This window comes from Chiloscyllium plagiosum, unplaced genomic scaffold (genome assembly GCF_037043375.1).
Source record: "Chiloscyllium plagiosum isolate Xiang-an unplaced genomic scaffold, Cpla_swu_hap1 HiC_scaffold_33, whole genome shotgun sequence".
NCBI lineage: Eukaryota > Metazoa > Chordata > Chondrichthyes > Orectolobiformes > Hemiscylliidae > Chiloscyllium > Chiloscyllium plagiosum.
The window spans coordinates 17,272,261-17,283,057 of record NW_028270171.1 but is presented as its reverse complement, the minus strand read 5'-3'; the positions used below and the strand labels follow the sequence as shown (position 1 = coordinate 17,283,057).

The 10,797-nt window shown below is 48.4% G+C and overlaps 1 protein-coding gene across 1 annotated transcript in view; it reads left to right on the top strand.

The window, feature by feature from the left end:
• The first annotated feature begins 630 nt into the window (after positions 1-630).
• LOC122542251 (guanine nucleotide-binding protein subunit alpha-12-like) overlaps positions 631-10,797 on the top strand; it is an 82,029-nt gene continuing 71,862 nt past the window's right edge. Inside the window, exon 1 of the mRNA XM_043679793.2 lies at positions 631-1,871. Within this exon, the coding sequence (XP_043535728.1) occupies positions 1,383-1,871 (489 nt within the window). The 5' untranslated portion in view covers positions 631-1,382. The remainder of the gene's footprint in view (positions 1,872-10,797) is intronic.

Here is a 10,797-nt window from a genome sequence, read left to right as displayed (position 1 = left end):
AGCAAGCCAGGCAGTATCAGGAGGGACAGGCAGGAGGCTGGGAGAACACAGCAAGCCAGGCAGCATCAGGAGGGACAGGCAGGAGGCTGGGAGAACACAGCAAGCCAGGCAGCATCAGGAGAGACAGGCAGGAGGCTGGGAGAGCACAGCAAGCCAGGCAGCATCAGTAGGGGCAGGCAGGAGGCTGGGAGAACACACCAAGCCAGGCAGCATCAGGAGAGACAGGCAGGAGGCTGGGAGAACACAGCAAGGCAGGCAGCATCAGGAGGGACAGGTAGGAGGCTGGTGGAACTCCTGCCTGTCCCCCCGATGCTGCCTAGCTTGCTGTGTTCTCCTAGCCTCCTGCCCTATTCAATAGCATCATGGCTGATCTGATATCCCTCACGTCCACTTTCCTGCCCATTCCCATTGACTCTTAATTCTCCAACTCATCAGGGATCGATCTCAGCCTTAAATGCACGCAAGGAATCTGCCGCCAGAGCTCTCTTGAGCCAAGGAGTTCCAAAGACAACCCTCTGAGAGAGTGAATTCCTCCTGACCTTAATTCTGAGACTGTGCCCCACTCCAGTCCTTTAACCTCCCAGGAGGGGGGATCATCCCCTCAGCATTTACCCCGTCAAGCCCCTTCAGAATCCATTGAGATCTTCCAAACTTCAGCGTGTGGAGTCCCCAACCTGTTTCACCTTAGAGTGGGAGGATGCAGGGTCAGTTCTGACCATGCTGATAGAGGAGGCGCTGCCACAGTCTGCACACACACACACACACACACAGTGTACGACTTGATCAGCCACGACTGAAGGGTCTGTTTTCTGTCGATTTGTTTCGATTTTTCTCGTTTCCTCCCGGATTCTCAGAATTTGCAGAAAGCTGTTTTGGTTCTGCGTGGGGGCGCCTCTGCAAAGATGAGTCCAAAAACTGGGAGTGTTCTGCAAAGAGCTGCAGGACGATCATTTCTGGTCATTTTCTCTCTCTCACTCTCTTTCTCTGGAGAATGGGGGGAGGGAGTGGAGAGTCTGGATTGACAGCTGCATTACCTCCTCCTCCATCTCTCTCTCTCTCTCTCTCTCCCAAATGTCATTTCTCGACCAGTGACTCGCCTGGACACATCGAGGGAGGCGACAGACAGAAACATTTTAAAAAAAAACTCCTCTTGAAAAAGAAAGAGAATAAAATTAACTTTTGCTGAAATAGACCACCCTTGAGAAATGGCAAATTGATCAATTTCAGTCCGCTTGAAATCCCCTCGCCTTAAGGGACAGCCAGCGGCTTGATTATTTTTCTCTCTCTCTCTGTTCTTCCACTTGGCTGGAAGAGAGAGAAAAAAACTTTTCTCAAACATTTCCTCCTCTCTCTCTCTCTCTCTCTCAGTGTGTGGAGGCGTTATGGCCGGGTTGGAAGAAGCCTGGACGAATGGTTGCTTTCCCAGTTGCTTCGGTTCTCAGGATGAGCTGGAGATGAGGAGACGGAGCAAGGGGATTGACCATATGTTGGCCAAGGAGAGACCCTATCTGAGGAGGATGGTCAAAATCTTGCTGCTGGGAGCCGGGGAGAGCGGCAAAAGCACCTTCCTGAAACAGATGAGGATCATCCATGGCCAAGACTTTGATCGCAAGACCCTCGTGGAGTACCGGGACACCATCTACGGGAACATCATCACCGGGGTGCGAGTGTTGGTGGACGCCAGGGAGAAACTGGGGTTGCCCTGGGCTAACAGTGACAACGAGAAACATGGACTCTTCCTGATGGTCTTCGAGAGCAGCTGCATTGGGGTTGGCGAAGGGCACTTCCAGAGGGCATTGCCCGCCATCCAAGCCCTGTGGCAAGACCAGAGCATCCAGGGGGCCTACGAGAGAAGGAGTGAGTTTCAGCTGGTAAGCTGCCAATGTAGGGGGCACGGTTTGCATTCCCGGTCTCCAAATCCCATCCCTCTTAGCTTCCTGTTGTTTGGAAGGTGATATTTCTGTGTAGGAATGCATGGGCGTTGTTTTGAGCTGGGCGCTGCATTTATTGCCCGTCCCTAGTTGCCCCCTTGGAGAAGGCGGGTGTGGGTGGGTGGGTGGGTGGTAGATTGTTTCCTTGAACCAGCCGCAGTCCATGTGCTACAGGAGCTGTTAGGGAGGGAGTTCCGGGATTTTGACCCAGCCATAGTGCAATTGGCAGCCCATATTGTCCAAGTCAGTGGCTTTGGAGGGGATTGGGGAGGTGGTGATGTTCCAATGCATCACCTGTCTCATGTGTCTAAGCGGTAAAGGCTGCGGATTTGGAAAGGGCAGTTGAAGGAGCCTTGGTGAGTTGCTGCTGTGTATCTGATGGATGGTACAGTCTGCTCCCATTGTGTGTGAGTGCTGGAGGCTGTGACTGATGAAGGTGGAGGATGTGGTGCCAATCAAGCGGGGGGCTGCTTTGTCCCGGATGGCGTCAAGCTTCTTGAATATTGTTGGAGTTGCACCCAAGTCGGGAGTATTCCATCACACTCCTAATTTGCGTCACGTGGATAGTGAAGTTTGGGGAGTCAGGAAGTGAGTTACTCACTGCAGGATTCCCAGCCTCTGACCTGCTCTTGTAGCCACTGAGTTCAGTTTCTGGTCCATGATAACCGACAGGATGTTGATAATGGGGAGATTAGGTGATGGTGTCAAGAGGTGGGGGGGGGGGGGGGGGGGGCAGGAGGGGGGAATTGTTAAATTCCCTTTTGTTGGAAATAGTCATGGCCTGTGACATTCAGAATCATGGAACTATAGAACCCCTACAGTGTGTAAAGAGACCATTCGGCCCATTGAGTTTGCACCGACCCTCTAAAGAACATCCCACCCAGATCCAGACACCTACTGTTATGCTTTATCCATGTAATCCTGCCTTTCCAATGGCTATCCCACCTAGCCTGCACATCCCTGGAAACTACAGGGCAATTTAGCCTGGCCAATCCACCCTAACCTTCACATCTTTGGACTGTGGGAGGAAGCTGTGAATATTGCTTTCTGTTGAACAGTTTGAGATGGAGTATTGTTCAGGTTGTATTGAATATGGACACGGGACTGTTTCAGTATCTGAGGAGTTGTGGGTGTTACTGAATTCTGTGCAATCATGATCGAATGTTCTCTGACCTTGTGATTGTGGGAAGGTCAGGGATAGAGGAGCTGAAGGGAGTTGTGTCAACGATACTGCCCCAGGGGGTCCCTGCAGTGATCTCCTGAGGCTGAGATAATGGACTTCTGACAACTCCTGATATAAGCTGCAGCTATTCCTGTATCCAGGGGGACCTGGGGGCCTGGAAACTATTGATTTGAGTGAGGACAAAGCAGAGTGTGACTCTTTCCTCATGTGAATCCCAGGTTGGGGGTGTACTTTTGGAATGTGAATCCTGGCTAATTCGCTCCCGGTCCAAGGCCACAAGCCTGTGGGGTGGGGGGACACAGTCACCAACCACAGACGGACACATCTGCCAAACATGGCTGGTCGCGTTTCTATTGGTCAAAAAGCCTTTGATGCCTCGCCCAATATACTTGTTGCATGAGTAGACAAAAGGGTTTGGAGAAAATATTTCGTTTCTTTGAAGAAAAGCCTTTTCTAAACAACTCTGCAGTTTATCGGCCACGTTCTCCAGGCCAGCTCTGAGAGGCTGAAATCCTGGGAACCTGACATGGTTACGATCGGAAGCACATTCAGCATTAAGCAAAGGAACCTGCCAGGTTCGGATTGCTCATGAACAACTCAGAACCCATCTCTGGAGCCTTTGCAACAGTTTAATATGGCAATTACTGAATCATAACAATCACACCGTCCCTCAGACACATGAATCAGGAACGCATGTAGGCCAGCTAGTCTCTTTAGCCTGCTCTGCCTTTCAGTAGGGCTATGACTGCAGTCTCCCCGGATAATCACTGACTCTCTTGCGTTTGTCTGTGTATATAACTCTGCTGATGGCACTGACAAGGTTTACAGAGAGCATTTGGTTTGTAGTTCGGGCAGCCAACATAATCAAAGACCGCTCCCACCCCGGTTATAATCTCTTCCAAACTCACAGGGCAGAAGATACAAAAGCTTAACCATTCATGCTAACGGGTTCCAGAACAGCTTCTTCCCCACTGTTATTAGACTTCTGAATGGACCTCTCAAATTTTCAATCTAATGTTGACCTCCCTCTTTGTGCACCTTCCCTCCAGCCGCAGTGTCGTATCCCTCGTTCTGTTTCATCACTGAATCCCTATGGTGTGGAAACAGGTCCACGCAGACTTGTGGCCCTGGACTGGGAGGGAATTAGCCAGGATTCACATTCCAAAAGTACACCCCTCACCTGGGATTCTCATGAGGAAAGAGTCACACTCTGCTTTCTCCTCCCTGTGCCTCAAATCAATAATTTCCAGGCCCCTGTGGATACAGGAATAGCTGCAGATTACATCAAGTGTTGTCAGATGTCCGCAACAACCCTCCTAAGAGTATCCCACCCAGACCCATTCCCTTCACCTATTTCTATACATACCCCCTGATTAATGCACCTAACCTACACATCCCTGATCACCTACATTAGCACAACCAATCCACCCTACACATCTTTGGACTGTGGGAGGAAACCGGTACACCCAGAGGAAACCCACGCAGACACGGGGAGAATGTGCAAACTCCACACAGACAATTGCCCGAGGCTGGAATTGAACCCCTGGTGCTGTGAGGCAGCAGTGCTGACCACTGAGCCACCATTCTATTGCCCTGATGCACTTTGTGCGGTATGATCTGCCTGTACTGCACTCAAAACAAAACTTTTCACTGTACCCAGGTACATGTGACAATAAATAATCAAATCAATTCAAATTAACCCTGTTCAGTGATCTTGGGACTTGAACCCAGGTCTTTTGACACTGCCCCAGCCTTACCTAGCACCCTCTCTTTATACCATTACAGATAAGAGCTGATGAATAAGTTAACTGGTTAACATGAACAACCATCCTTTAAAGGAACACTGTCCCAGAAATCCAATCTTAAGAGGAAAGTTACAAACTGGAATTTGGAGTGGCAGTGATGCATTGTTAATTCCAGTGGACTGGTCAGCAAGAATCCCAGGATTTGGGGACATGGGTTTGAATCCCACCGTGGGAGATGGTGAGATTTGAATCCAGTAAAATCTGGAGATAAAAGCTCTTTTAATGGCAACCATTGAATTGTTGTAAAAACCCACTCCTGTCCCTTTGGGAGGGAATTCTTCACCTTGTCTGGCCTACATTGTGACTCCAGACCCACAGCAATGTGGCTCACTCCTAACTGCACTGTGGAACGGTTTAACCAGCTGCAGAGTTCAAAGCAGCGAGGAATGGTTAACAAATACAGGCCTTGCCAGCAATGTCCACCTCCCCTTCACGAATAGAAAAAAACTCCCGGGGGACGATGGTCGATTCTAGCCCATCTCTTTTGACGTGCTCAAAGTTCTCAGTTAAAACAATATTCTTCCCATTTGCCAACTTAAAGGCGTATAACATGACAAGATTTCAAGTTTTAAAAACACAGCTGGGCTGAGAGGTGTCAAATGGAGTTTAATGCAGACAAGTGTGAGGTGATTCACTTTGGTCGGAGTAACCGGAATGCAAAGTACTGGGCTAATGGTAAGATTCTTGATAGTGTCGATGAGCAGAGAGATCTCGGTGTCCAGGTACACAGATCCTTGAAAGTTGCCACCCAGGTTGACAGGGCTGTTAAGAAGGCATAAGTGTTTTAGCTTTTATTAATAGAGGGATCGAGTTCCGGAACCATGAGGTTATGCTACAGCTGTACAAAACGCTGGTGCGGCTGCACTTGGAGTATTGTGTACAGTTCTGGTCACCACATTATAAGAAGACGTGGAAGCTTTGGAAAGGGTGCAGAGGAGATTTACTAGGATGTTGCCTGGTATGGAGGGAAGGTCTTACAAGGAAAGGTTGAGGGACTTGAGGCTGTTTTCATTAGAGAGAAGGAGGTTGAGAGGTGACTTAATAGAGACATATAAGATAATCAGAGGGTTAGATAGGGTGGACAGGGAGAGCCTTTTTCCAAGAATGGTGATGGCGAGCACAAGGGGGCATAGCTTTAAATTGAGGGGTGATAGATATAGGACAGATGTCAGAGGTAGTTCCTTTACTCAGAGAGTAGTAAGGGTATGGAATGCTTTGCCTGCAACGGTAGTAGATTTGCCAACTTTAAGTACATTTAAGTCGTTATTGGACAAGCATATGGACGTACATGGAATAATATTGATTAGATGGGCTTCAGATTGGTATGACAGGTCGGCGCAACATCGAGGGCCGAAGGGCCTGTACTGCGCTGTAATGTTTTATGTTCTAAACCTCATAAAGAACAAACTAACATCAACACCAACTCAACATTGGAGAAAGTGAGTGCTGCAGATGCTGGAGATTAGAGTCAAGAGTGTGGTGCTGGAAAAGCACAGCAGGTCAGGCAGCATCCGAAGAGCAGGAGAGTCAACGTTTTGAGCATAAGCTCTTCATCAGGAATGTTGAGGGAGGTGGGCTGGGGGGAAGGTAGCTAGGAATGCGATAGGTGGATGAAGCTGGTGGGGGTGATGGTGATTGGTCAGAGAGGTGGGTGGAGCAGAACGTCGATCCTCCTGCTCGTCAGATGCTGTCTGACCTGCTGTGCTTTTCCAGCACCACACTTTTGACACCAACTCAACATTGTTCAGTAGACAACCAACTCTAACCACAGAAAAGCTCGTTCTGTTAGTCTCCATAGGAACCAGAACGAGGTTGTATGGCTCAATGAATCTGCTGTGCCTTTCAATCACAGCTGGTATGTGTCTCAATCCCATTCCCTGCCTCCTGAGCTCTCAGCAAGCGTCACTGGACCCGAAACGTTAACTCTGATTTCTCTCCACAGGTGCTGCCAGACCTGCTGAGCTTTTCCAGTAATTCCTGTTTTAGTTTCTGATTTCCAGTGTCCGCAGTTCTTTCATTTTTTTTTAAACAAAGGGAAAAACGTTTTAATAAGAAAACACTATTGTCGGTATAAGTGGAGATCACATTGAAAGCTCTCAGCATTTCGATTAATTAATTACTTTTTGAGAGTGGCATCGTGTGATGACAATTTGCATTTATATATATTTTCAATCAACCTGGTCAGGAATGTATCTGGAGCAGGTTGGACTAGATCACAAGCCTCTTGGCTCAGAGATAAAGGCTTTACCATGGTGTCATCAAGCCATAGAGATATACAGCACGGAAACAGACCCTTCGGTTCAACTCGTCCATGCTGCCCAGATATTTCTAAACTAATCTAGTCCCATCTGCCAGCACTTGGCCTATATCTCACTAAACCCTTCCTATTCATAGACCCATCCAGATGCCTTTTAAACGTTGCAATTGTACCAGCCTCCACCACATCCCCTGGCAGCTCATTCCATACACATACCACCCTCTGCCCCTTAGGTCCCTTTTATATCTTTCTCCCCTCACCCTAAACCTATACCCTCTAGTTCTGGGCTCCCCCACCCCAGGGAAAAGACCTACCTATGCCCCTCATGATTTTATAAACCTCTATAAGGTCACCCCTCAGCCTCTGACCCTCCAGGGAAAACAGCCCCAGCCTGTTCAGCCTCTCCCTGTAGCTCAAATCATCCAACCCTGGCAACATCCTTGTAAATCTTTTCTGAATCCTTTCAAGTTTCACAACATCTTTCCGATAGGAAGGAGACCGGAATTGCACGCACTATGACAAAACAGGCTTAACAACACACTGAATGAGGCTACTGAACCTCAGCAATGTTTCCGCCAGGATTTGGACCAGGAACCTTACTCTGTGTCCGACGACTGTGATAACTACTACACGACAGAAACAGGGCAATGAGAACAACAAAGAGAGAGTACAGGACTTGAAAGGCTCTAGTGAGCATTGAGCTCTCAACTCCTGGTTTATAAGGGCCAATGGCCTAACAACTGAGCTGTGGGACCTGAGTCAAGTTTGCAATAAAATTTCCTAAGGTGCCTAACAAAGTGCAGTACAAACTATAAGCTGAGTTGTATAAAGTGATATTCAAACTGTGTGACCAAATCCTTGGACAAAGAGGTAAGATTTGAAGGGAGGGTTTAGATTTAGATTTAATTGTCATGCATACTCAAGTCCAGGAGTACACGTGGAAAGTGTACATTGTTGTCAAAGAATCCCTACAGTGTGGAAACAGGCCCTTCGGCCCAATAAGTCCACACCGACGCTCCTAAGAGTAACCCACCCAGACCCATTCCCCCACCCTATTACTCTCCATTCACCCCTGGCTAATGTACCTAATCTACACATCCCTGAACACTATGGGCAATTTAGCATGGCCAGTTCACCCTAACTTGCACATCTTTGGATTGTGGGAGGAAACCAGAGCAAACCCACACAGACATAGGGAAAACATGCAAACTCCACACAGTCACCCAAGGCTGGAATCGAACCTGGGCTCCTGCCATTGTAAGGCAGCAGTGCTAACCAATGAGCCACCGTGCTGCCCTTCCCAGCATCATCTTAGATACAGGGTAGCTAAGTACAAAATCTTAGGTACAAAAATAGAAAGACAAAGAAATAAGTTTAAACAGTTCACCGCTATAGTTAGTTTTAATATAAAGTAGAAAAATAAAGAAATAAAATTAGAAGTTAAACATTACAGTCCTTTCTTAAACTATGGGCCTGCAGTCGCTCCAAACTGGGCTTTCCCTTTGAGGGCACGCTGTCTGCCCTGGGCTACTTCCCACCCGGGGTCACCATCAGCAACGCTGCCAATCGCTACTTCCCCGCTGACCGCCATCTTGGCTCATGCTGGGCCTCAACCTCAGATTAGATTACCTACGGTGTGGAAACAGGCCCTTCGACCCAACACGTCCACACCGACCCTCTGAAGAGTAACCCACCCAGACCCACCTTCCCTCTGACTAATGCACCTAACACTATGGGGCAATTTAGCACGGCCAATTCACCCTAACCTGCACATCTTTGGACTGTGGGAGGAAACCGGAGCACCCGGAGGAAACCCACGCAGACACGGGGAGAATGTGCAAACTCCACACTCAGTCGCGCAAGGCTGGAATTGAACCTGGGTCCCTGGTGCTGGGAGGCAGCAGTGCTAACCACTGTGCCACCGTGCTGCCCCGTACCCACTGCTGCCTCCATGGCCAGAAGGCAGGTTGAAAAAAAGCACCAAGAAACTGAAAACAAAGGAACAAAAAGAAAAATGAAGAAAGGAAAGATTAGGAAGGAAGAAAAGCCGACGGAATGGAGGAGACTCGTGCTCGAGTCCGGACACTGCCTACTCCGTCATCGCCATCTTGGACAGAGAGAGTGGCGGGAAAGTTTATGCAGGGAGTTCCAGAGTACGGGGTGTGGGTCACTGAGCGTACAGCCCCAGTGGAGTAGCGATTAAAGTCGGGGATACGTGCAAGAGGCTGTGATTGGAGAGATGCAGTCTCAGAGGGTCGGGCGGTAAGGGAAGAGAGATCTGTATGCAAGGAGGTCAATTTCCTCAACTCCACTTTCCCGCCTTCACCCGTGATTCCCTCACTCGTTAGAAATCTCTCTATCGCACCCTAATGAGCCAACTTCGGCAGCCCTCTGAGAGGAGAGATTCCTCCTCATTCCAATTCTAAATTTGCAACCCCCTCACTCTGAGAACAAAACAGCTTTTTAAAAAATTCATTCAGGGGACGTCTCTGGCTAGGCCTATTTATTCCCCATCCCTAATAACCCAGAGGGCAGCTTAAGAGTCAACCACATCGCTGTGGGCCTGGCGTCACATGTCAGCCAGACCAGGTAAAGGATGACAGAGAAAATGCTGGAAAATCTCAGCAGGTCTGGCAGAATCTGTAAGGAGAGAAAAGAGATGACATTTCGGGTCTAACTGACCCTTTGTCAAAGCTGAAGAGAAAAGAGCTGATGTTTCGAGTCTCGCTTTGACAAAGGGTCAGTTAGACTCGAAACGTCAGCTCTTTTCTCTCCTTACAGATGCTGCCAGACCTGCTGAGATTTTCCAGCATTTTCTCTTTTGGTTTCAGATTCCAGCATCCGCAGTAATTTGCTTTTAGAAAGGATGACAGTTCCCTCCCTAAAGGGCCTTAGTGAACCAGATGGTTTTAATCCCCAACAACTAACAACAGATTCATGGCCATCACTAGACTCCTAATTCCACATTTGTTATTGAAGTCAATTCCCACTATCCGTTGTGGTGGGATTGAAACCCGAGTCCCCAGGACTTTACGTGGGTCTCTGGGTTAACAGTCTACCGATAATACCACTAGGCAGGCCATCACCTCCTCATTTCTCCAGAAGCGAAAGGTTGCTTGAATGTTAAGAGTGCCACTCCTGAGTATGTTTCTCAGTATTCAACATCTTTCCTATGTAGTCTCGAGGAGGAACAAGAACAGAAATTACTGCAAAAGGTCAACAGGTCTGGCAGCATCTGTGGAGAGAAACCCGAGATAACATTTCAGGTCCAGTGATTCCTCCTCAGAACCTTGCGCCTTTTATTTAGTCTCCAGGAGGAATTTCTTCAGCCGGAGTTGGGGGCTGAATCTGCCATAGAGGGCTGTAGACCTTCATTGAGTGTCTTTAAGGGAGAGATAGACAGGTGTGTGATTACTAAGGGGATCAAGAGTTACAGGGAAAAGGCAGGAGAATGGGGTTGAGGAACATATCAGCCATGATTCAGATTCGATGGGCCGAATGGCCTAATTCTGCTCCTATATCTTATGGTCTTGCACACTGCTATAGCAGAGGGTGGCATTACAAACACCATGATCAGAGAGACAGAGTGAGACATGCTCTATCAGTGTTCAATGCAGCTGC